This window comes from Ammodytes marinus, assembly GCF_949987685.1.
Source record: "Ammodytes marinus genome assembly, chromosome: 6".
Lineage (NCBI taxonomy): Eukaryota > Metazoa > Chordata > Actinopteri > Uranoscopiformes > Ammodytidae > Ammodytes > Ammodytes marinus.
The window spans coordinates 28,614,871-28,642,720 of NC_137235.1; the positions used below are offsets into that span (position 1 = coordinate 28,614,871).

The following is a 27,850-nucleotide window of genomic DNA, read 5'->3' on the forward strand; positions in this document are numbered from 1 at the left end:
TTGAGCCACGATCGGCAATTATCTACAAAATGAAGTGCCATTTATAAAAAAAAAAAAAAAAAAAAAAAAAAAAAACAGCATCTCAATTTCGAGTGGTGTCCTAGCTATAGCTAGCTAGTATTATAGTAATAAGCTATAGCTTTCTGCAGAGTTGTAGTATTTACAGCTGACATTTCTGGGGGTGGGGGTGGATGTGCCAAGACATTTTGTATGGAAACTAGGGAATTTAGGAATAATAGAAATATTCAAAATATGAGCTTTTCTTTTTATATATTCCTGCCGCTGAACCTTTGCCTGTAAAGGAACTTTGCTGCTGGTGAAAGGCCTGTCACAAGGGCTATCAAACATTTTAATATTTCAATATTGGAAATGTCATGGATTTATGTTACAAAAATAACTTTTAAATGTGTGTGCTTTTTGTCTCCTCTGAGTGAACATTTTGTGTTATTTGGTCATTTTCCAGGGGGAAAAAAACGTAAAACCACAGAATATGATACATCTGCATGTGACAAATGAACCCTATACTGTGGGGTTAAGGCAGGAGGCTATAGCTGTGCCAGTGGTGGCTTGTGATACCATATAGCAACAATCCTTTGACTTTATGTGTTGTTATGGGAACTATTTTAAAAGGACCAGTACATTTCATCACTAGCGCTCACAGTGTACTAGGCTTGGTTGTAGGTAAATTATGGGAAAATAGTCTTCTTAAAAAAAGATCGCTGGCCCTGAGGAGATTATTAAATGACTGTTTGTATCCCACTTACTGTACTGTTTTCTTTCAGAGATTCGGATCTTGTTTGTAAAAAGGTTTGAACAAGTTAACATTTCTCTACTGTCTCCGTCAGAGGACAAGACCAATTTCAGTGAAACACACCACATGGCAGAGCAAGCAGCTATAGCTAGCTAGCACGACAACATAGCTACCACCAACGTCTGCAATGGAACTACCATAAAAAAGGTACATTATAGATTATACGAGTACACGAGAGGGTGTAACAATCCTACGCAATATACTCAGCACCGCCGCATCACGTCACTCACTGATTATCACCACGACAAGTACATCACTCCATCACTTCACCACTTACGACTTCTCTTTTTCTAAAGCTCAGTACACACACAGACACAAGTTGTGACATTATACTGAGGCCTTTACCAGGTGTGTGGGTGTGCTTTCCTATTGACTGGGCTTATGTCAGAAATATGCATCAGGTCGAAAACATATTCCAGAGCATCAGTCCTCCCCTAAGAGAACTGTTATCAAGACATTCTGCCCCCCCCCAACCCCCACCCCCAAAGTCACTCATTTGAGCAGTCCCTACATTTTACAACATGACTCGACAAAGTGAAATAATGTTGGAATCGGTTCAATTTCTTCTCCTTCAAAATGTCTTTCAAAATCCCAGGATAGAGAGCAAACAACTTGTGGAAAGAATAAGGTTCTCAGTGGACCCCTCCCCTTAGCCACTTCAAGTGCCGCCTTTGTCTGCATGGAGGCTTCGACGGCTTCCCAACAGTGAAAGAGTCGGTCCCAAAGCAAAGCAAAGCATTCCCGGCTTGGATAAAAAAGGTCACTCGAGAGAACCAACCGGCACACAAATCGTCTGAAAATACCACTTTTTAAAAAAAAAGTACCACAGTTCATTATTCCCTGAACTTTTAACATTTAGTTCCCTGTGACTCTGGGATGTTGCCTTTCGTGGGTCCATTAACCGTATGGTAACTCCCTTTTTACGTGCTCCGGTAGGTCTTTATAATGTCTTTGATCTGCCGTCTGCAGATGGGACAGCAGGCGTTGGACATCTTCTTGAGCTTGACGCCGCAGCCGTAGCACAGACACATGTGTCCACAGGCGTAGATGACCGTGTCCACCGCGTTCTCGTAGCAGATGGAGCACTCCTCGGACCAGGGCTTGCGGCCGGACGGGAACGTGGGCGACTTGGGGAGGCTGTCAGGTGAATTGGGTGTCGTTCCTGTGATGAAATTCAAATGAATCGTTTAATAGGGGAAAAGATGGGAAAAGTTCAGTAGTAAAAAAACACACTACTGTATATCGTAAGGGAGTTACTAAGCTAGATAAATAGCAATGAAAATTGTCAAAAAAGGGGTGATGAGTGTTGATAAGATGGAGCAGCTTCTTCTAATAGTCGCTCCTAGATACTGCCACTGAAGCATATTTTGGCCAGCTAAACTTAATTTCAACTGAGTGGTTTGGTGTCGGCATGGCACAACACGTAGACTGTATATGCTTTGACCGTGGCTAATGCCGTCTGGGATAAACCCAAGTAAAGGTACAGTGGAAACACAAGCCGGATCTAAGGTTACCATTCGTTACCAAACCGTGCCGAACTGAACTGCTCAGGGGGGAAACAAGGCATTACATGTTAGCTACCACACTAGCCTTAATCAGTATAAAGTGAGTGACTTATCCATCCCACCAACATTATTATCAGACACCTTTAGTAAATCTAAATGACAAAGTACCTCATGCCACCCAAGAAGAAAAAAGCTAATATGTGACGAATGACATCCACGTGCTGAATATTTTTATCACATCCAGATGCAGCTGTAGCAGCGGTGGGACCATGAAGCCGTGTGGCCATTGTTCCAAAACTACTGCAGGATGACATCTGCTCACTATCCTGTAATGGCTCTCCTTCAGTAGCCCCCTATGGAGTGATTGATTGTGTGCTTGCGTGGCAGTATCTGTAGTACATACCTCCTGCTGAGCTGCAATGAGCGGCTGAACACAGGCCTCCGTTCAGCACTGGGTCAGAGCTGCCACTGCCCAGGGCGCTGGGGGGTGTGGGCGGGGAGGAGGAGGGGGAGCTGGGGTTGGAGGTGGCCCGCGGATCCCCCACATGACTGGAACCTAGACAGAGCAGATAGATGTGATAGGTTATTATTTTTTTTGCATTTACCATGCTTTATTAACAGTGTGGGCTGCAGTGGCAAAGTAGGTAGGGCGGTCGTCCACTGTATTGCAGGGTCAGAGGTTGGATCCCCCGCCTACCCGCCACATGTCAAAGTGTCCCTGGGCAAGACACTGAACCCCACATTGCTCCCGATGGTTCAGAGAGCGCCTTGCATGACAGCTACTGCCATCGGGGTATTAGTGTGTGGGTGAATGTGGTAAGCGCTTTCGGGCTGAAAAAAATTGTCTAAAAAGCGTATATAAGTCAAGTCCATTTACAATTACCGTTGAGACCCTGCAGGCAAGTACATTTTTAGATTTGTGGTTATCTTTCCATAAAAGGTCTTTTTTCATACTAGTATAAAGTTCCCAATAGTTATCATATGTTGTTCATTGTCTGTTCTACGATTCATTATGTTCATAAAAACTGCTGAAAATGCATTTTAAGACCTGTAAATAGTATTTTTATTTTATTTATAAACTGAAAAAAGATTGTATCCAAAATAGTTTTTTCTGTACAGATATTGTGCACTGATATGTTGTTAAAATGTAATTAAGATTTCACCTCTGGCTTCGTCCAACATTTAGATTTTTGTTTTTTTAAAGTGATGCACATCTACATTTAATGAGTTAAATAACCTATTCACCTGCAGTATCTCACCTTAAACAATAGAAAGAGTTAATTTTTCCCTTTTACTGCAACACATTTTTTATATTTTGTTTCTTAACAATGAACTAGAGCACGATTCACTTTTTCACCTCACTATCCAGGTGTTCCATATAAAGCCATTGGAACACAGAGAGAGAGAGAGCACGCGGATATATGAGAGCAGTCATTTTAGAAGTGTGCACATATGACAGAAGAGAAGATCCCTTCCCTTCTTTCTTTTTTTTCCAGAGTAGAGTAGGCCTCCTGCATTCTTTCCAAATTCTAAAATGACATGATGTATGGCGAAACAAATGGGATTTCCAAGAACTATGGACCACATGTTGAGACACATGTTTCATATATTATCTAATGCTTGAGATGCCAATGATGCCTATAGAGATACAGGTTAAGACCGCTGCTGTTGTATGATTGACATGACAGAGAGGATTCAAAGTCAAGTTGGATATGTACCTTTAAAGCTGCACTAATCAATATTTATATACTATTTTAGACAATTATTACAAGGACAATGGATTCAATATGTGTAATGTGAAAGCAGGTGTGTGTAGTGATGGACCTGTCGAGAATTATGAATAAGCTATGCGGTTCTAAGGAGCTTCTTTTTTCTTTACTTCTTTTAACATTTTAACATTTTTTAACCTTTAACTTTCCTTTGGTAGTAAAAACAAATCAAGCTCAGTGCTTTTTCTCCATCCACAATAGCCAGTTGTTTTCAGTGATGAAGCTCTGTTAGACCGAGTACTGTACCTTCCTAGCACCAATTAGCAGGCAGACAGTTAGCGGCTGACTATTGCAAACGAGTACAAGGTTAACCCTCAAACAGCCAGGTATTCTTTCCAGGGGTTGATGGAAACTAGCCTGGCTCCGCCCGCCTACCTACTTCCGCTCAATTTTCATTTCACTTCAGTACAAATGAAATGAAGTACGATGGTCTGGTTGGACCAGGCTAGATGTAAACCAAAACAGAGCTGAAAAAGATTATACTGGGATAAAATCTATCATGTGGCCAGACTGATATCCACCTCTAAATGATGCTATCATTTATTTGTGTCTGTTTGATGTGTGAGAAGTATTTGCAAACATATTAGCTATATCAGCTTTACAGACATTCATGAAGCTCTAAAACATTTCATTTCAGCCAAAAGGGCATTCTTAAATAACTTTAATAGTTTACCAGCAAAGGTAGGGTGGAGACACCAAATACCCATAACACATAAAGATGCAAATGAGCTGCCTTGCAAAGCAAGCATGTAATCATCAATAAAGCAGTCCTATCAAATGCTCTGCTGCTTCTAAACGTTAATGCAGATCACTGGAATTACCCTCCCTATAGCTTTCTGTCAAGAAATGGCACACTAAAGGCCGTTTCACAGGGGGGGGGGGGGGTTTGCCGCGCCCGCCTGGTAATGCATTCTCAATAGAGAGGCGAGAGAAGGCATGCGTTCTGTCAGGTGGAGCTGCAAGCGGGCACACTCCTGTGGAACTGTCAAACGCATGCGCACGCCCGTTAGAGCGGTTGGTTTAGTTGAATACTGTTTAACGTTCTCATACGCGATGGTTGAAATTCAGAACCACGCTCCTCCGCCTGTCACTTCACATGAGGAGCGCAACGTCAGGCCCGCGAGGCCAGCCGACAACGCATGCTGAATGTCGCCTTCCGCCTTAAATGCATAACTCAGCTGTGGTGAATCTTGTTGTGGAACTTGTACTAGTTCAACTGTTCTGCAGAACAGCTGGATTGTGGGTGAGAATCGCAGAATTTGACCATTTGTTTTGGAACATCCTAAATATTTTTCTAGCATACTAAATAGCAGGGACATATTGTTTTGGGGATTGGAACGCAGCCCCTGTCTCATATATACAGCTCTGGAAAAAAGTAAGAGACCACTCCAATTATTCAGTGTCTCTCGTTTGACTATTTATAGCCTACTGTATATGTTTGAGTAGAATGAAAATTCAGAATTTTTTCTATTAACTACTGACAACAAATTTACCAAGTGTTTTTGTCACAGTTGGTGTGTCATCAAGAGGGTATAGGGAGAGGGCGTTTGTTAGCATACCGGGGGTTACCCTGGTGCTCCCAAGCCCTCTTATCTGGCGTGTGTATGATTTGGACTTAATGCGCGGCATGTACCATGATGTAACAGGTCACCTGGAGCACCCACATTCTTAACAGGGGAATCACACTCCTTATTCAGGAAGTATGCATGAGATTCTTTAACATCATCTAAGTATAGACACAAGACATGTCACAACTATAAGCATACTCTGGTGGACATCTAGGCAAGGCAACACCATTGACGGGTTGCTGCTATACTTCACATGCAAACACTCAACTGTTCTAATCCACATGGCAAGAGCATACCAAACTATCATTGTCAAGATCCAACTATGTAGAAGTATTATGTTGGATGTTGTGTTCTGTGGTAAATCTTGTTAAATATTGTTCTTCATAAAAGGCATCACAACTTGAGTCTTACTTTTGTCGTTCTAGCCACTAGATGTTTCACTTGATGTCTCACTGATATTAACAATGTATCCACCAATTGCTGAGATATTCGAAAGAAGGAACCTCACCAAAAAAAATTCAAAATGTTAAAAAAAAGTAAAAGTGGTCAAACAATCACACAGGCGGAAGAACCAACAGTAGTACAACTATAGTTATGAATAGAAGTTTCAGTATGGTTGAAATGAACTGGGTTGCAGGATTTATTGTCCAATTCACATCTAAACGTCCTATCGTTCTTCCAAATTGCCACATGGGGGGAAAAGTCTGCCATAATAAAGGTGAGTGACACATGATGAACCATTCGAAGGGGGATAATGCATACCTTTCCTACAGTCACTCAAAGCATTCATGGTGAGAATTCAGTGTAGAAGGACAAAAAAAAGAGGGCTTGAACCCCTGTTTACTCTCTCACAGTAAACACTGCCATACTGAGAAATACAGAGAGAGCTTTGTGGAGCTGTGAGGCTTAACCAACTTTGATTTAACTCGTTTGACGATGGCTTGAATGAAGCCGACATTCATTTTATATGAAAAAGTTACCCACTGTAGCTTTAAGGTTAATACATCTACAGTCTGCTGAGGGCTAACACAGAGAGGATGAGGAGGAGTTACTTTCCCCAGGCATTCAGACTGTTAAACCAGACTGACAATGTCACTTAGCCCACCACCCAATCATTATTTTTATTTGAATCTTGCACGTTATATAGTTGAATTACAGCCGGACTGGTACATAAGAATTTCACTGCGCATTGCCCCTGTGCAATTTTGTATGTGACGAATAAAACTAGCTAAACTAACTAGAACCTTTATATGAATCGTTATACAAGGTGTGAGCTTGTATGTACAGAAAGGCTCAGAATCAAACCAGGTGCACTACTCATCATTCTCCATCTTTCATTGGATAACTCTCCCAATCGCCCTGCAGAAATGTAACAGGAGTGCTTCCCCAGTTAAAGGGGTAGTTCAGTATTTTTGAAGTGGCGTTGTATGAGGTGCTTATGTATAGTTAGTGTGTTACCTAATGGACATGACTGACAGCGCTTTCACTTTAAAGGAGTTTGAGGGGAGACTTCGCCGTAGCAGAAGTCAGCATTGTAGACAGGGCCAGAATAATCATTTCAGATAGTTTTGGATAGTTCAGAAACACTGAACTATCCCTTTAAACTGAATCTTGTTTTTCTCCACACCCCTGCTCTCCCTCCCTCTCACCCTCCCTCTCTCATTCTGTCCATATCTCCCTGTTAATCCCCCTGGCAGGCGGGGGCACCTCCCATCCCCTGGCAGCTGAGAGCTAGAGGATCTGTGGTGCCCGGCCCTGATCCCGCCTGTTCACCACCCAGCTTAGAACCAAACCTGTGAACAGCTGTGACCAAGGCAGCCAAGGCCACATCTATCTCTATGTGCTTTCTGCTTCCATCCATCCAATCATCCACCCATCCATCCATCCATCCATCCATCCTTAACACATTCAAGTACATCTATGGAGTTAGCCCTACCAAAGCATTGGTAGGCATGCAGAGTATGTTGTGATGTGGGGCTGGGGCTGAGGGAGAGCAGTGGAGACCGCAGGGTGTGTGTGTGTGTGTGTGTGTGTGTGTGTGTGTGTGTGTGTGTGTGTGTGTGTGTGTGTGTGTGTGTGTGTGTGTGTGTGTGTGTGTGTGTGTGTGTGTGTGTGTGTGTGTGTGCCGTGCCGTGCGTGTATGTGTGTGTGTATAAGAGGATCACCCCTTAGAGCTATAGTGTGAGTCACAGATTTGGGCCACTTTTTTACAATACAACCCTAGGGGAGGAAAGCGGTTAAATGGCAAATCTCCAGGCCTGTTTACAGACAGCATGAAGCTTTTCCCCCCCCCCTCGATAAATCTTTTCTCTTTGAACGTCCAAACGTATGTATGTCCCCCCTGTTATCTGCTTGTGTGTTTGTGTCTATGGTCCTTAAGGGCAACTTAAGCACCGGCATAAGTGTTCGCTTTGCTCTAAACACAATGGACGATAAAAGGAAAAAGTGAGTGAAATAAAGGAGAAGAGGGGAAGGACCAGAGCAGATAGTTTACGTTAACATTCCCCCCCCCTCCCCCCCCGGTGGATTGATATCCTCAAACACAAACCTGTTTATGGGCGGCCGTAAATTTTCATCGCAAAATAATGTCTTGTTAGGAGGCAAAAATGGGGGGGGGGGGGAGATGTGCCTTTTTTTTCTCTGTTTGTTCAGATGGGATGAAAGAAAAAGCAGCTCAGAAGGTTGTAGTGTAAGGTCACAGCGTATCCCGCTGCATAAAATGTTAATAGTCTGGTGGAGGAGATATTATCTCAAGAGACCAAACAGGACACAGTCGGCCACGCATCCCTAGTTGTTTATCTCTATCAGTGGCAGTGAGGAGACTGTGTGTGTGTGTGTGTGTGTGTGTGGTGTGTGTGTGTGTGTGTGTGTGTGTGTGTGTGTGTGTGTGTGTGTGTGTGTGTGTGTGTGTGTGTGTGTGTGTGTCGCCATACATATGCACACAGTATGCCGAGAAAGAGGGTTGAAAAAAATAAGAATAAATAAATAAAAAGTTGTGTGTTGGAAAGTGAATTAGGAGCAACTTAAGCAGAAAATGAACAAGCCATTTTTTCCCGGGATGGAAAATAAATTTAATCTTGGTACAAATTCCATAATTGAGCCATTATGCAACACACTATTCATACCTCAATCTCATCAATACTAATCACAACTCACAGGCGGAAAAAGACATGAACGTTAATTTTCTCGCCCTGGTACCAAGGGCGGAAAATTCGCCAGCCCCCATCACTTACACAGTTCAGATAGATTTCATCACTAGAATCTCTCCAAACATAATCTTCATACTGTCCTGCTGCAGACATTTTAGTATTACTGTGCCTTAAGTTAATATGCTAAGAAATGACTGGGACACTATTTTGCTTTGCCCAGTTTTTTACCTCTTAGGCTTCTGACCTACACTCCTATTGGTGAATTTATGCCAGCCCCAATGATGTAATAGCACTGAACACTCTTCTTTGACGTGTTTTATTATTTATAAATTGCCTTAAAAAGATGCTTTATAATCGGTTACATATGAGGCAGCAAAGAAGAGAATACAATATTTATTCATCATGCATATATAAATGCAGGATATACCATTAACTTATTTCCATTTTAATTTGTTCGTTTTTTGAGAGCTTTTGTCTTCACCTTTAACTTTGCCTAGTATACAGTATGGACACATATACTAAACTATAGCTAAAGGTGGAGTCAGTGATTCTGAAGAATGCAAAACAACTTTTTGTCAAAACCAGTGAATATCTCCTCAAGATCCTCTACCTGTCAGTACTCTGTGTGCGCTGAAAATAAACCTGGTGTTAAAACACAGCCTAGGCTATGTAAACTGGTATGTAAACAAAGGGGTGCACACTGCATCATGCCCGTTTACAGAACCTAGGCTGTGTTTTAACACCAGATTTTTATTTCGTTGCACACACAGTGCGGACAGGTCGCGTATCGTGAGGAGATATTCACGGATTTTGGCGAAAAACATTCTCCAAAATCATGGCTGACTCTACCTTCAAGTGGAGCCATGCACATGTACGAGAAAAGGGCAAGTATTATAAAAGCATTGTGCTGTATATGGTCATCTCAGATAGCAGTGTTTGTGTATATGTTTGTCAGACACTGTCATACATCTGTCATCATTTGGTGGACAGAAATACAGATATGAGGAGCAAAACAATGATTGAGAACATTGATATATATTTGAAAGAGAAGAGGAGACACAAGTTGGGAAGAGAGAGAGTGAGAGAGGAGAGTGAGAGAGGGGAGCGTGGCAGCTGCAGAGTATGAGGATGTGGGTGGTGAGACGTTTCACTCGCTGACATTTTAATGGAATCTATAATACATGTGAAGTGGGTCACTGGATGGGTGTCCTATTTCCACGCCACGAGCCACAGGGTCCCTTCAATATCTCTCTGTCAGAGTTCAGCTGTCAGCCGGGCCTGTTTTTTCAGCTTCATTTTTTATGCTTGATATGATCATGCTAATGACTGAGAGATATTTGGGCAAAAGAGAAAAAAAATAATGTAGGCTACTATGGTGGTAACACGCAGTGCAGTATGAGTTGTTGTATCATCCCTGTGGGTCTAACTGTAGGTGCTATGTCTTGGCATGCAGAGCTTAGAAAACAAACACACATTCAGTCAGTTTTTGTTATGAGACTGAAGGGTGTGTTTTGGCCGCATGCTACTGGTGCATAAACACTTTATTTTACCCCAGAAGTTAAATAGTTTTGAATGAGTGTACTCCTGACGCTTTGACTATGAATATGATAGGGTCATATTCTATCATGTCAATGATAAAATGTAACATGCTAATTTTACTATTATAATGATACAATGTAGCTTCAATTCTGACTATACAGACTTGAGACGCACTAGTTAACCAGCATTGATGGAGGTTAACACTTGGTATTTGTTTGCCTTTAAAGGTCTCAAATTAGGCTCATTTTCAGGTCAAAATTGGAATTTGGGTTTGTACTAAAAACCCTTTATATTTCTCACAGTGCCATTGCTAAATATGCTTGATTCAGCCTCTGTCTGAAACGCTCTGCTTTTGAGCCTGTCTCTTTAAACCCCGCCTTCCAAAAAGCCCAGTCTAGTCTGATTGGCCAATAATCTAACTGGCAGTTATAGATGCAGGGGTATAAGGCTGTGCTTATCACAGGTGGATGTAGTGCTAAGTTAGGTTGGTAATGAGGGGGCCTGGCTTTTCCCCCTTATGATTTCATGAAGTGGACAAGGAAAGTCAGGGGAGAGAGAGCGGGGAATGGCATCCAACAATGGTGCGATATAATGACATGCGTTTGCACCACTTGTCTGCAAAGGCTGCTCCGAAAAATAAGTATGTCTAATAACTTCCGCTGCCATTACTACTAGAACTAATGTAGTATCAATCCCCCACGCACACACCATTACCCTCTCTGTGCACTCCAGGCCGAGCTGAAGTGTCTGTTTGGGGGTATGCCTGTTCCTATTAGAAAGGTCCATTACTTCATGCTTTGTTTGAAGTGAAAGGCCTCCGCGATGACTCCTTTATCTTGCCATCCTGGAGAGAAAACGAGCCCCCAGGGAAGAGAGCCATGCTTTCAAGTTTTAACATCCCTCACTCCGACGCTGAAGGCACGGGGCTTGAATTCAACTTTAAATGAAAGCTATAGGCATTGCATCTGCAGTCGACACCAAGCAATACATCAAAAGAGTTTCAAGACAGAGTGAAGAGGTGCTTCCTAATTCAGAGCAGCTGGAATGTAAAGATGATTCACACCTCGCTAGGAAATTCCAAGATCTCAGTCAGATAAGTCCGCTCTCATTGTTCTTGCTATTCCTGTTTTGCTGTACTGTCAAGGTTCCCCCTGCTTTCAGTTTAATGATTGTCAGAAGCCAGGTGGTCCTTTTTTCATGCACGGTCGCCGAGCCAAAATGCAATTTTAACAGCAAGGGCAGGTGATCTCCGGGTGATAACACAGGATCTAGCAAAAGTCACGTAAGCATACATTCATTTGGCTTGCTCTATGCAATGGAAAAAGGGAGAAAGGGTTGCTATTGCTTTTAAGTTACAAAAGGGAGACTTGTGCTGATATTATCTGGTATGTTGGGGCATTTGCTGATTTGAAAAATCACTGCTATTCTCTCTCTCTCTCTCTCCACATCAAAACTAATGGAGCTCACTCTGATTTGTATTGACATGGCTGTCATGGTTACTTTGATGTCAGTTGGAATTTTAAGTGGGTCAAGCTACCATAGGACAACATCAGCCTATACGTGACCACAGTGAATACCCCCAAAGTGACATGCAAGTCCCCCAAAGTGACGTGCGTGTTTGAACATTGAATTTCGAAACTTTTGACTTATAAGACTTATCACCAGTCTTTCTCTCTTTAACAATGCTACTTCCAGCAATGACTGTTCCCCCTCTAACCTGGTTTAACCTCGGCTTCCCTTTTCCGCTGCTGTCGCTGAAGACAAGCGGATGTATTTATAGATGCCTCTTCCTCCACAGACAAACACTTTTGGAAAAGGAAGGTGCTGTTTTTGGCTGCTATGCCTCGTAGCAGCTGCCTTAATAGACGACCGCTTCCTTTGCTGCACACGCCAATTTGCATTATACAGCCGCTGCCTGGGACATGGCCTTTTTTCACTGTCAACCCTTTTGCTAGCACTGGGTAAAAGCGTACAAAAAATTCAAGACACTTGTCAATTTTGCTGGTGCTGCCGTTTAAAATAGATAATCAAAAGTTCACAAAGAAAATACAAAAATACAAATCAAATCTGTGCTTGATCCTTAACAAGCAGAACATATTAAATAAAGATAAGGGACAGCACTCCAAGTTTACACATTTATTTGCACAACACAAACGTTCCGGACCTATTCGTAAAGATAGCCTGTCTTCCACTTGTCCCTTTCTCGTGCCCCCCACCCCCCTTCCACAGCGGCATGCAGCTTGTGAGAAAGGCAATGTGCTTGGCAGGTTGAAAAACTAAGTGTCCGGGGCCCAGACCTGCCACGCACACCTGTCATTAAGCAGCATTTAGAAAAGAGGATAAATAAAACCCTCAGGTGTCCCGGGCACACCGTTGGTAAGCTAAGTGTCCTTCCCTGCTGGGAGAGCTTGTTGTCCCCGCTGTGTGAAGGTCACAGCCCTCCCTCTCTCCACCTCTGCTCCCTCGCTTCCTGTTTTTCCTCTACCCCCGGGGTCGTGACAGAGCATCTACTTGTCTCACTAATCACATGAACGTGTGTAGATGCTTCCTCTCTCTCTCTCTCTCTCTCTCTCTTGCTCTCTCTCTCTCTCTCTCTCTCTCTCTCTCTCTCTCTCTCTCTCTCTCTCTCTTGCTCTCTCTCTCTCTCTCTCTCTCTCTCTCTAAATATTTGTGACAGGGTAATAAAGTGCCGTCCGTTAACATAATGACCCCTTTGGTGCTGGTCATGACCATGGCTGTAATTTCTGTAAAAAAAAGGACATGGTCTGCCCCAGTGACCATGAGAGCAATCAGCACTTTGTTAAAAAAAAAATAGATTTCAACCACCAAGGGAGGAAAGTCAACAAAGGTCTCAGCCAGCGGTGTGCCCCAAAACACATGACAGATCAATATCTTGATCTGTAAGTTGCTGGCCCCAGGGGGGGGGGACACATGGCTGGACTAAAAAAGGATGCTCATTTCCACCATAGATGACTCTTTCAAGTGGGGGGTTATACATAAGATAAAGTGTGCTGTCTAAAAAACAATGAGTGCACATTACTCCCCCTCACCTCAACACTTCCAGGAGGGAGATAACACACATCTTAACACCCGATGAAATATGACCTAAGGTTTTTTAAGTGAACCACACCGCAATGTCAAAGCAAGATGTTCATATTTAAGGCTCTTCTTCTGTCTTATCATTTCTGAAATCGTACCTGCTTCCTATTTTTGTCATTGGAATTTACAATAACAGTTTTTTTTCTTTCAAACACTAAATGCACTGCTACTTTTACTAGGGTTGTGTTTTGAACTACAATCTTTCTTTAGAGTTTTAAAGGGGCACTCCGTCAGTATCAGTGATCAGTTTACTCATCAGATCCAACACCATTCAGCCCGCCTTAGTTTGAGCTCGGAAACTACAGATCTACCACAGAAAGTGGACTCAAATCCTACTGGACTCAAATCAAGTAATAATACAGCTGTGCCAATGAAAAATATATATAAACAATTATTTTTAATAGGGATCCTGTAGATGAGTTTATATCACTTTGATCAGATATATATGGAGTGGAATTGTAGTAGAAAGTAACCTTGTAAAGTGAATTATGTGGAATATTACATTTCAGGCAATGTATCGTGTCATATTGTCTCACGACCCAATGTGATGCGATCGTCTAGTCCTCGCCTCAACACCCAGCCCCTATCATTTGTCCTCTCCCTCCCTTGTTTCCAGTGGTGACTTCATGTTCTTTTAACTTACCCAGAATCCTCAGCTGCGTCACCGCCCCGTGCAGGCCGAAGAACATCCAGAGCGGGCGGGAGTTGTCCACGCACACCTGCATGCCCACGTTGGCGCCGTTGTGGCTGAGGATGACCTCTCCTTCGGGGGTGACCAGGAAGCCCAGGATGTCGCTGCTCTGGAGCGGGGTGGGCACGCGGCACACGGCCCAGAACTCCTTGCGGTCGACCAGGGCCTCGGGCGTGTAGGGCAGGTCGCTGGGCCGCAGCACGGCCGGGTCGCACGACGTCACGCCGTACGACAGCGAGCCGGAGGAGCGCGCCGGGCTGGACTTGGTCACCTTGATGAAGACGGTCTCTCCGGAGCGCAGCGGCCGGTTGGTGAAGACCAGGGTGCGCTCCTCCCGCGAGTGCTCCGAGCGCGCCACCGTCTGCTCGTCCAGCGTCTGAAAGGGGGGGACCGGGGGGGGGGGGGGGGGGGGGGGGGGAAAGAATATTATAGTGTATACCGAGCACTGGCCGGTTTTGGGAGATTTTTTTAGAAACTTTGCTTCCATAACGTGTCTTCTTCTTTCAAACTAGTATTAATCAAAGCTGCAAAATATACATTTGACTATACACCTTGTCTTTTTGCATCTGTGTAGCTCTCCTATGAAGCCATCTTTAACGGCCATTATCAGACTGACATCAACTCTGGACATTAATATCTTCTAATCGTTTTAAGTAATTAACTGGGAAAGTTTCACAATTTCAATCTATAAGTAAAAACATGTTATACACTGTTCACCATCAACAGTGTCCTTAACATACCTTGATGTGTGCGCCGCGCAGCTGGTGGAAGTGCAGGTCGCTCTCCAGGGAGGAGGGCAGCAGAGAGGACTGCTGGGAGTTGAGGGAGTTCTGTGGGATGGGGCAGGCCGAGGACGAGGAGGCTGTGGCCAGGTGCAGTGTGTGTCTGTGGGGGGTGTGCGTGTGTCCCGGCCGCCCGTCCTCCTGCTGCAGGTTCAGGTCGCACAATGAGACGGACAGGCGAGAGTCGTCTGCCTCACGCCGCAGAGACGAGGAGCGCCCGGTAGTGAAGGAGCGCGGGCGAAGGATGTCCGCAGGAACAATCTCACTGTCTGGGGAGAAAAAGACAAGACATACATCAGGATCCAAATGGCGTTCATCTCTGGCCCACAGTGCAGTTGGAACGATAGAATAAAAAAAAATATAGAGTTAAATAAGATAAACAAGAGAAACATCAACAACATTTATTTACATAAGATTAAGTCTAAATACTAAGTAGTGCAAAGGAATGTTCTGTGCAATATAGAACAGTATAACATAGAAAGTAAAAAGTAGATCAGTTCAATTGAAATGTGCAATGTGATGAAAAATATTTACAATGTGCAATATGCAACCAACTGGATGTACATATTAAGGCAGTATAGTCCAAGCCACTGTAAACACCAAATCCACAAAACCCTTTCTAACTATGTCATTGTGGGGGAGTTGGTTGCATGATAGTAAGCATCTGAAAAGAGTAAGGGCATATTTGTAGATCTAAATTAAAAGGTATTGTCATTTGAATTTGATAAAGTTCACACACAATTATGTTAAGATGAGGCAGGCTATGCTCTGGTTCTTTAGCCTGGTCCTACCAGACCATTGTACTTCATTTCATTTGTACATAAGGTCTGGAATCGCTCAATTGACAAACGCTGCCATGTCATTGTTCTCAGCCACTCACTCTGTTCGCTGATTGGACAGGCAAAACATCTGCAGGAGAAATCCCGTGAAGATGCAACGGACCCAGACTGACTACTGAAGGGAAATGAAAATTGAATGGAAGTAGGTAGGCGGGCGGTGGTTCTTACACAATGGGTATTTTTGAACCAATCACGGTAGTTCTCTGCCCGGACGTTTTATAAAAAACAAGGACTGCTGCCATGGAGGCCATTTGATACGGCCATGCCCACGCAGTCCTGTCAAACTGAATAGAAAAGATGTTTTTTTTCTTACTATGTTTTATCATGTTAACGAACATTTATTTTCAATCAGAGTTTTGTAAAAGCTTATTGAGACACCCAACTTTGGACATCTGGTTTGTAATATTAAAGACCAGGTTTCCCGAGGAATTAAAGGTGCACTATACAGTTTCAGGGGAGGGGGGTTTGTTTACATTTGCAGAGCCCGCAGTTAGTTGACGAAACAAATTTTGACATATGTTATTCTTAGTATTCAATAATACTATTACCACAAATCGAAAACTAAATTATTTTAGAGGCAGCTGGAGCTAAACTGTGGGCCCTGCTGTTGTAAACAACAACAGTGAAAGCAACTACCATTTCAACTTTGAATAGTGTTCCAGGGATCTAATTTTACTGGGAAGAAAGTCTGTTCATTCAGTCAACAACAAAATGTTCACTTCTTCTCTGACGCACCCAACATTACATAGCGCATCTCTAATAGTGTTTTCCTTTGATTAGCAATTTGCGCCGAGGCCTGTGGCCATGGGGGTTTTTGCAGTCAGCTGAATCCCAAGTGTGGGCTTACGGTTTCTTAGAAATGGCTGAATCTGCAGCCACTCTGACAAGCAAGATAATGATAAAAAAACAGAGAAAGCAAATTAACTTCAGTGGGACGAGTTGAGTGCAATGAAGGCTTTTTCTAATTACAAGACGCCGCAGCAAATGAGACTGTCAGGAAGTGTGTTTAAAGAAAAATAAATGAAAGAAGGCAGTCGCTTGCTCCTTTATCTGCACAGCGCTGAGTCAGTGAGTTTATCAAAAGAAAATGCCTGTAAGGTGTCAGCAAGCAAGAAGAAACTATTCTCCTAAAACACAACCGTATGCATGTGTGGAGGTGGATGTGCATGTGAGTGAGTGAGTGAGTGAGTGAGTGAGTGAGTGAGTGAGTGAGTGAGTGAGTGAGTGAGTGAGTGAGTGGGTGGGTGTGATGCTTGCTTACATTCCTTGCAATCCATAGTACAGTATCACTCGACACACAGCCATTAATATCAGCCGATGCATTTCTCGCTCGCACGCACGCACACACACACACACACACACACACACACACATACGACTGGACAGCGTGTCACCTCTAAATGTGTCCCCCTCCTCTCCTCTCCCCTCCCATTCTGTCCGTCTGGTAGTGGTATAATTAGCCTGGCGTCCTGAGTGAGAGCCCTGTTCCTCTGTAGTGGGCTGTATGGGTGGGCTGTCTGGGGTGTGTGTGGGTGATGCATGCACATGTGTATTTGTGGGACAGACGGAGGACAGAGGGAACGAGAGATGGAGAAAATAAACAGACACACACACACACACACACACACACACACACACACACACACACACACACACACACACACACACACACACGAGGAACTATGAAGATACTGAAAGACCCTCCTCTGTGAAAGCAATAGGTTGAGGAGAGCAATTGAGACAAAACAAAATGGTGGGGGTGGTTGGTGGAGAATGGAGTGTCACTGGGGAGTGTGTCCAGCCCTGGTCAGCTTCTATCAGACCGGTGGACCTGAGGGCCTGACCCCCAGATAAACCTCTTAGCTTCAATTACCAGGGCCTCTGTGGTACAGACAGGCTGCCCACCATTGACTGTAACACACCAGCTAAAGCCTAGTATGATGAACCTCCCGCAGCTGAACGGGACCCAAGCACCGATGAAAAGCAAGCATTATACTTCCTGAAAAAGTGTTTTGAGCATGTTTCTTCCCGCCTTCCAAAAAGCCCAGCCCCGATCTGATTGGCCCAGAATCTAACTGCCGGTTCGATTAATGGGGATGAGGGGGTGTGGCTTATCACAGGTGGAGGTAGTGCTAAATTAGCTTGGTATTTAAAGGGGGTGCGGCTTCTCCCCTTGCGACATCATAAGGGGATGGACATGGGGTTTTTGAACACAGGTTTTTAGAAAGGCGGAGGTGGAGAAATAGATGGTTGTTTTTTCTCCTACTTTGGGAGTCTCTCTAGTCACACCAGAGACACATATTAATTAGGAAAACCAACAGAGAAAATTGCATTTTGCATTATCGGTGACCTTTAATTAACAAGTATAATGTGGGAAGAAGTTCCATTTAAATACAGTAGTGTTCTATGCTATCTTTTTAAAATAAATCTGTAAAGGAAAAGTAGTATTCAAATGCAGCCCTACAGACAATCATTCCAGGATCCACAGCTGAACTGAAACCACATCTGACAATAACCCGAGTGTTGTTATCATCTACAAAGACAGTGGCTGACATTACGCGGTATCTTGTTTCGCTGAACCACAAACTTTTTCTGTAACGTCTGTCTTTTTCTGCCTGATCACTGAAATGTTGTCTGTCTGCCCTCACACACACACACACACACACACACACACACACACACACACACACACACACACACACACACACACACACACACACACACACACACACACACACACACACACACACACACACACACACACACACACACACACACACACACACACACACACACACACACACACACACACTCTTAAAGTCATGTCAGCTGTCAACTAACGCTACGCTATAACCCTTAAGCACCTCCATCTCTGAATAATATGTAATGGGACTGCAAGCCATCTAATTGTGCTAATTGATTTTTTCCAGAGAGACATAATAAAATGGAGAGGACGGTGCCTATGGCTGCACAGGGGCACAAGACTCCCCGAGACTGTAAAATCAAACACCTCTCTCTTCTCAGTGCAGCTGTTAACTGTGAGAGCCCAACCCCACAGGCTATAGCCGAAGATGACTAGCATGCCAGCTGGGATTTCATCTACTTTACTTGCTGCTATCAATTCGCCCCGGACTTTGAAAGAGGACAAAGGCTGTGGTGGAAATGAACAGAGCCCTTTTTCAAAAACTTATGGTTGTGAAGTTGGAATTGAACGGCTCAATCTGCCCTGTTCATAATTCAGCGCCATGTTACTCAGACAGAGAGACGAGAGAGAGAGAGAGAGATACATAGAGAGATGGAGAGAGACATTTGCTTAAGCCCCGGGACACACATCCTGCGTCTACCTCTGGAGGGCGTCTGCGTCTCTTACTGCTGCGTCTATTTCGGCGTTTGCGGCCACACATGCGACATCCCAGCTGCTGCAGCGCTGCTTCTAAAAGCCCTGTCTTTCTAAATATATATATATATATATACATTTCACATTTCCGCCTGTTGGAGGTTTTATATTGAAAGGGAGGTAACACTTTATAATAACTATTCGTTGTAACTTGTTAATAGATCATTAGTAAACTCTTAATTAATGATTATTAATGATTTGTTAAGTGTTTGTTAGCAGTTTGTTAAGGATTTATAACAATGGTAGATAGTTAATAGCTTAATAATTGAATCAGTTCATCTGGGAGGTAATCCGAGATACCGACGAGGCTGAAATAGGCTATAGACTATACACAGTGCATGGGCAACTGAGGGCAGCCCCATTTTCAAATATTTTTAAATAAACTCAATACACACTGTGCATGCCATGGACTTGAACGTGACGTGATCAGTTAAGCTATTAACTATCTACCATTGTTATAAATCCTTAACAAACTGCTAACACACACTTAACAAATCATTAATAAATCATTAATTAAGAGTTTACTAATGATCTATTAACGAGTTACAACGGATAGTTATTATAAGGTGTTACCGAAAGGGACACACCAGGAAATGGTGAAACTACAGCAAAAGCTGCTGGTATGACGTCAATATGACTGTCAACAGTCACCAGTCAATTTGAGTAACAGAGTATTTCTCTATCAGTTAAAGCAGAGAGGCGAGAGAGGGAGAGAGAGAGAGAGAGAGAGAGAGAGAGAGAGAGAGAGAGAGAGAGAGAGAGGGGGGGAGAGAGAGAGAGACGCCTCTCTACGAAAAAATAGGCGAGCCTTCTGAGGTGAAGTCGAGCGTGGCTGCAGGGTGTCGGAAGTTGGATGTTTGGCCGCTGTAGTGTGTTAACACGGTCGCTGAAAAAAAGTCAGATGCAGACGCGCAGTAGATTCAGGATGTGTGTCCCAGGCCTTTAGGAGGCTTATTTTAATGAGGTGGAGAAACCTTAATGTGGCTTGGGCCTCAAAATGTCGCTCTCCAAATGATGAGGGGAAAGGCCTTTTCCTCTTGGCCTTATAGAGTGAGAAGCAGGCATTGGTAACTGCTCAAGCACAAACTGATTGAGATGCCCACTCGCTCAGAGTTACCGGGGGAACTTGAATGACATCACCAAAATGGAATTGTGTGTGTGTGAGTGTGTGTGTGTGTGTGTGTGTGTGTGTGTGTGTGTGTGTGTGTGTGTGTGTGTGTGTGTGTGTGTGTGTGTAGCGTCTTCGAGCTTGGCCGTTTCTCCCCTGCCCATCATTCCATCCCTAAATTGGATTAGGATGGGGCCAGAGTTTGCTGTGAGACCTCTGAAACATGAGCCATACGGAGAGGAGGATGACTTGTCTCAGGGGGATAACAGAGGATGGGAGAGGGAGAGGTAAATCCAGGATAAGGAGGGATGGATGGAGGTCTGTGACAAGGCTGGATTTATGTTGAAAGGAGTCTACGCAGGCTTTCAAAGAACCACACATCATTTTGCTGTGTGTGTGTGTGTGTGTGTGTGTGTGTGTGTGTGTGTGTGTGTGTGTGTGTGTGTGTGTGCGTGTGTGTGTGTGTAAGCACGATGTGTGAACACAAATTCATACACACACAAAATCCATTCCTCTAAAATATATAGTCTTCTATCAGCTACTTTCAAAAGGTTTCTCCGAGGGGGGTTTATGTTCCTTTTGATATCCTCTTCCTCTCTCGCTTTTTTTCTAACAGTAGTCATTTCAAACCAATAATGGAGATGGAGAGAGAGAGAGAGAGAGAGAGAGAGAGAGAGAGAGAGAGAGAGAGAGAGAGAGAGCCCTGTATTATTCTTTTTGCTTCCTTATTCATCAAAGGCTGGTGAGACAGAGACACTGCTGTACTATAGTGCTCCTAACAGAGAAGGACTTGCCTTGGGCCCCAATCTACAAAGAGGCCCCATAAAGTTATGGTAGAGATGTTTTTATTTTTATTTTTATTTTTTTAAACTTTTGACTTAATAATGATGACTTTTCTAAGAATCCACACACTAACATGACATCGCTTAATTCCTGAGTTCATTCATGATTGCAACTATATTTATATATAGACTTTAGATCGTTGTGTCTTGTGTTACTAAAGTGAGAGTTAAGACAGAAGAAAATAAGGTCAATCACATTATTATTAACTATGGCACAAAAATAATACACTCAGTAGTTGAATGTGAATGTATGAATGTTGAATTAAATCCTAATGTGTTTCTTATTTATATTGAACAAATATATAGTTCTTTCTTGGATAAATAAGAGTTGAACAAGGGGGGGAGGGGTGGGGGACAAGGGACCTTGAGTACATGTTTCTGGTCACTTTGGACCGCAAAAAGACTCAATCCGCCCCTGGCTCCTTTAGCTTGTTGCCAGCTTGGAGGACAGGAAAGGGGAATGAAAGGACTGTAGAACATTTACTGTGTGTTTTGAAAAACAGCGTGTGTGTGTGTGTGTGTGTGTATCCGTGTCCGTTTGTGACCTTACCAGCTGCTGCCATGCACTAATCATGGCGCACCTGCGTTTTCTAGCTGATACAATCTCTTTGTCCTATTGCTCCCCTTTCAAATCCACAACTCTCCCATTGGTCCAGGCCAGGATTTTGCACTTTGGAAGGGGAATTAAACAGTGTGTGTGTGTGTATGTGTGTGTGTGTGTGTGTGTGTGTGTGTGTGTGTGTGTGTGTGTGTGTGTGTGTGTGTGTGTGTGTGTGTGTGTGTGTGTGTGTGTGTGTGTGTGTGTGTGTGTGTGTGTGTGTGTGTTCTCTCATGTAGGAAGACATTGTAATGGGGGCCATGGAAGATGCAGCTGCTGACACTGTGAGCCTAGAGTGTGTTGTATAAGGGAGAGCTTCATCACCTGATTCTTCACCAAATGTAGCACCTGTTGGACTAAATCATTCATTCATTCATTCATTCATTCATTCATTCATACATAATGGGGGGGAGAGTGAGAGTTATGGTTCCAGTTCTTTCATTGGACGTTTTTAAAAATGAAAACCCATTTTGCTTGCTCCAAGCTCCTCCTCTGTTTTTTTATTAGTATAATTAAGCACCAGTTGGGGGCAAATCTATCGCGTGTCTCTTTGGCCCCCTGCACCAGGCATTGGCTCACACCGTAAATGTATTTGATTAGGGAATAGCCACAAAGCAGGTTAGATAATGCTGTGTGGATGGAGGCAGAGACTGGCTTAGTGGCTTTGCTAGCCAACCCGCGCAGACAGAAACGTGCCAGGGGTTTGAGCCAGCGTTGCAAAAGGAGGGAGGGAGGTAGGGAGGGAGGGAGGAGGATTTACTCACAAACACAATCCATCTTACAGGGCTTATCTTTATCTGGAAGGGTTCATCTGATGTTGGCAAATGTGAAGAAAGAGAGAGATTATAGTATGAACAAGTATTAGGGCCAGGTCAAGGGAAATTAATAATAATTTAAGAGCAGGAAAAAAACATAATTCAAAAAAATACAATGTAAGGTGCAAAACAATGGCAAGAGCAGTGTAATGGCAGCACCCCCTGTCATCCACTGTTAGTCACAGGTTTTGGGTCGTGCCATTCACAGTCAACAGCAATTTATGATAACCTGGTGCTGATTTGCCAAAAGTGTTTCCTTATTTGATTTTGTGAAAGAATAGGCTTTAACTTCAGAAGATGTTCCACATTTTAATGCAGGCGAAAGCAATATTTCTCAGCTAAAACAACAAACAGCCTAAAACTAGTACTTTATTCTGGTAATATTAAAACGTTATTGTCGTTTTTATTGAGCTATGACTTTTTCTTCTTGTAACATTACGACTTCTCGTGATTTATCTAATTTTTTTTTACCTAAACATGGCACTGCTTCTCCGTTTAATATAACCATTTGAAAAGGAGAGGAGAGGAAAACAGATGGAGAGCAAAATAGGAGAGAAGATGTAAAGGAAACGGTTCGGCCATGGATCAGCTGCAAAGGGCAGAGGGTTAGAGATGGATTTCCATGGAGGTTTTTGCTATAGGGTAACAGATAAAGCAGGAAGTCTGGGTTGACAACACATAACAGAGCCTTTGAGGGAGAAAGAGTCAGTGTATAGCTCGGTGACTGAACCGCCGATTAAGAAGCGAGTGAGAGACAGTGAGAGCTATGAAAAAAAGTAGAGGGGGAGAGAGAGAGATGGAGTCAGAGGGGATCTTTGTATTAGATGTTTTGGATGTTCTTTATTCCCTGGCGTAGGGCCAATCCCCTCCCCCTCCCCCCCGATCAGACGGAGGAGCTGGGCAGATTTGAACCCAGGGCTTTTCAGAAAGAGCAGCAGGCTCCCGCGGGCAACACATGGTCCCGTAACAAAGAGCCCGGGCACGGTGCCCGCTAAGTCACAAAAAGCCCCGTCCCTTAGGTCATAGGCAGCATTCAGCCATGTGCGTGTGCCACCCCCCCCCCCCCCCCCCCCTTCCATGCCAATCAGCATGCCAGGGCCTCGGCGCTAATAACCCTCCATCATAAGGATCTTATGTTAAAGCCCTGCCTAGTATTAGCTCTCCGCTCATGCACGAAGGAAGGCCAAATATTCAGCGAAATATTAATTCCTAGGCAAGATAGACGGCATGTCTCTGTCTCTGTTGTATTGAGTAACTTGAGTTAGCATCGTTGGCAATTATTTCAATCAGTTCTAACAGCAATGTGTTAAAGCTGAGAATCCAATGCAATGGTTCATGAAAGCCCATAGCGGCCAGACAATCAGAAAGGTTGGAAACAAACCAAGAGTTTATGCATATCTTTCTAGATTAGGGGGTTGCAACCAACAGTTATTTTCATCATCAATTTAATCTGCAGATTATTCTCTCGATTAATCAAGATCAGAACCAGAATTTGGTTTAAGTGCCAAGGAAGTTTTCACACGTGCCAACATGTACGCATTTTGACGGATACGCTGTGAAATGATTTGTGTTTCTAAAGTAGGCAAAAAGCTGTGGTGACGCATTGGTAAGTTTGAGCAAGTGTGCCAGTACTGAAGTCTACGGCAATGAGTGTGTAGCCGTCCATAAGCAAAATAAGAGGAAGATTTCCACCAATCAAATAGCCTGATTTTTTTCACTCTCCCTCTACTCATGCAGAAAAACAAATGTTGGCAAGCGGGAGTGATTATCACATGCGTAATGGCATTTAAAGACACTGCTAGGACCGTTTGACCTTTATTTTATCCCCCCCACTACCCCCTTCCAGATAATGATTGGCTTGGAAAATAACAGAGGCATATAGTATCAATATATTTACAGATGTATATTTGTATCAACTGACAAATCGACAAATTGATTAATCGACTGTCCATTGTAGCTCAAATCTAAACATATTTTGGATGTAAAAACAACATTGAGTATGACCTAAATGTCCATAATCACCAGTCCAAAAACGTATGACGACATCGCAGGGTTTGTTTGATGAATACATGAATCATGATACAATGTTTTGATTACCTAAAGGAATGATGGCCAAAACTAAGAAAACATGAGCCAAATTGGAGTAAAGTCTGGGATTTGACACACATACGGTCATCCACTTGCTTAAACTGTGTTCATAAGTCCTGGTAGTCCTGTTGTTACTGTAACAGTGTGTACATATAGTAAAGCAAATACAGTGTTGATTCCCTTGGCACTGCTTCAGAGGGCGAGCAGTGTTGGTTGTTGGATGTTTCACAGGATCTTCCCCGAACATAAGGCATTGAACTGGGGGGTAAAATAACTTCTTCTGAGCACACGAGAGACACATAGTTGAGGAAGAACAGGACACTCCGCATACAATCTGGAAGAGTTACCTCTGGTTTACCCCCATTAAAAAAGTGGCCTGTTGAATTCCTCACTATACTGTGAACGTTCAAATGGACATTTACTAATGTCTTCTGATCGGCCTCTTTGAAGACGGGAATGATTGTACCGAAGTATCCGGCCAAGGTACAGCAATTTAAAACTGATACCAAATGCCAAATCATACAAATACACTTTACTCTTCTTGGCCTTTTTGAGCTCTCTGACCAAACAACCATCATAAATTATCCGGAGCATATTTAAGCCAAGGAACACAACCATTGCTAAATGAGCTTTGCTTGATGTCTTTAACAACACTGAATTCACCCACGTTTCCTAAATGAGCATTACAACAAAAAAAAAGAGTCAGATTTACACCAGCTTTTTCTGCTCCGTGTATTTTTGTTGGAGGGTTTTGTATAGAGGGGCTGTTATTAACTGAGACCTGCCAAGTCAAACACAAGTGCCAGTCATGTGCGCACGATAATCAAATCATCATTTGACTGAAAGTAAAATCGGTTTCTCCCTGAAGTGCGCAAACCCTGGTTCTTCTCTCTCTCTGTCTCTCTCTCTCTCTCTCTCTCTCTGATCGCTGGATAGCACTACAAACATTCCCAAACGATAGTCGTTCCAGATGACTTCATGTTAGTGGAGACCTAGGAGTGAAGCCAGGGAATAGAGCACAGAGAAAGCCAAAGCACGGGCGCTGTGCAAAAGTACAACAAAAACACAGGAGTATTTTCAGAAGTTTTCCAAGTTATTGTTTGTTTTTCATTACATTGCATTGTACCCCAAGAAACCTCCTAAACTTAAACATATATATACGTTTAGAATCCATTAACATTTCAAAAGCTCTTACACTTGAGCTAACATCACATTTACATGAGAGCCAGAACTAGACAAAATGATAAGAATCAAGAAGAATCAACTCTATTTTGTCATTGCACATGTCACAGAGCAAGACAAATCTATTTACAGTTAACCCCGCCAAGAAACATAAAAAGACAATGACCAAACATGGGGGACAGGAGGGCTACACTGTCCAAATATCATTAATATGCAATAATCAAGTTTGAGAGCGGTTCTGAAGGGAATGCTGTAATATTACTTGCAAGAAGAAACTCCAAAACAGATTTTGACTTTCCCCTACTTTTGTCCTGACTCGTTTAAGACTAGATGTGTTGCTTTAACATATGCATCGCTTACATGCTGACAGGCCAAGTCCTGCATTTGTAATGACACTTAGAAAAAAAACATGGTGCTTTCTCACCATTCCCTACACCTGTGTGAAATCAGTGAAGGCAATCCTCAGAGCACATGTGGGGCGTAGAAGCCACTCTGTCATAAATACTACAGTACATTGGGCACGGTAGACATGCCGTATAAATCAGTGATGGCATCCTTCACTCTTGCACTGACATGTTGTGAACGGTTGAGACGGGGACATGGCACGCTGTCAAAGATAAATCCGCTCTTCCTTACCGGTGTAGTGAAGGACGTAAACAAAGAGTACTGCTGTGACCGTGCCTTCATCCATCAAGCCTTCACGCATTGTTTAACTCTCAACACCCAAGCACTTTAGTCTCCGGGACGCTTTTCCTTTCAAACCTAGCAGCACATCTGTCATCTTTATACACAATAGCACATTTCTACGACAGATGGCGATATCATATATACAGTACAGGCCAAAAGTTTGGACACGCTCAATGCGTTTCCTTTATTTTTATGACTAGTTACAATGTAGATTCTCACTGAAGGCATCAAAACTTTGAATGAACACATGTGGAATTCTTTGCTAAACCATTTCAGGTGACTCCCTAATGAAGTTCATTGAGAGAGCACCAAGGGTTTGTAGCGCTGTCAAAAAAGCAAAGGGTGCCTACTTTGAGGAATCTAAAATATAAGACCTATTTAAGAGTCATGTCACACTTTTTTGTTAAGTACATAATTCCATATGTCCCTTCAAAGTTTTGATTTCTTCAGTGAGAATCTACAACGTAAATAGTCGTGAAAATAAAGAAAACGCATTGAATGAAAAGGTGTGTCCAAACTTTTGGCCTGTACTGTATATATACATACAGATACAGATACATCCCAGCAAGAGCATACAACTTTTAGTATCAGATTACATTTGAAATACACATTGCATCGCTATTTAGTCTGATTTGATGAAAAACTGGCATTAAAAAAAAATTAAAATCTGAAATCTAATCCAACCTAAAACATTTTATATAATTTAGCCGCCAATCATTGAGAGTGACAGCCAGGAGTGTTGCTTCCTGATGGTTAGCAGTTGGACGTCACTCTCCGGTCAGGGGCTACCGTGTTATTTGATCCTTCACCTGAGGACCAGTGTCTCATTTCACACAGCAGATGCCAGGGAACTCAATAGTTTTCCTGATGACATACAGAGATAGCCTCTCTTTCCAGGACACTATGTTTTTGTATGAAGTAAACTTAAGTGCTTTGGCTTCTTACCGCTGACAGCTAGATTTGCCAAATCCCTTTTCTTGTTTTTTGCCTGGGTTGAGAGGTGTTTGTAGCCTCAAGGCTTGTTTGCAATCAGGACTTCATTCTCCTATCCTTTAAGGAAAGGTCCCCACTCCCCACAGAGTGCCCCCTACCCCATCCCCCCCCCCCCCCCTCTTGATTAAAGCTCCACTGTGACTGACTTACACAATCGGGAGACCTGCCGGCTTCACAACAGCTGGAATTGCTCAGTTACTCAAGCCTCCTTTTCCCCCAATGTCAAGTAAAGTTCTCCAGTGCCGCGCAAGTGCTTGTGTGTGTGTGTGTGTGTGTGTGTGTGTGTGTGTGTGTGTGTGTGTGTGTGTGTGTGTGTGTGTGTGTGTGTGTGTGTGTGTGTGTGTGGGTGTGTGTGCATATGGGAGTGACAGCTTACCTTAGGAAGAGG

General features: G+C 43.2%; 1 protein-coding gene across 1 annotated transcript in view; it reads right to left on the minus strand.

Annotated features, from left to right (window-relative positions):
• Positions 1-1,731: 1,731 nt before the first annotated feature.
• The window catches only part of neurl1aa (neuralized E3 ubiquitin protein ligase 1Aa), a gene marked incomplete at both ends in the record, with an annotated part of 50,748 nt that continues 24,629 nt past the window's right edge, over positions 1,732-27,850 (minus strand). Inside the window, 4 exons of the mRNA XM_080028998.1 lie at positions 1,732-1,973; positions 2,720-2,872; positions 14,084-14,507; positions 14,872-15,182. Coding sequence (XP_079885124.1) covers positions 1,732-1,973; positions 2,720-2,872; positions 14,084-14,507; positions 14,872-15,182 — 1,130 coding nt within the window. The remainder of the gene's footprint in view (positions 1,974-2,719; positions 2,873-14,083; positions 14,508-14,871; positions 15,183-27,850) is intronic.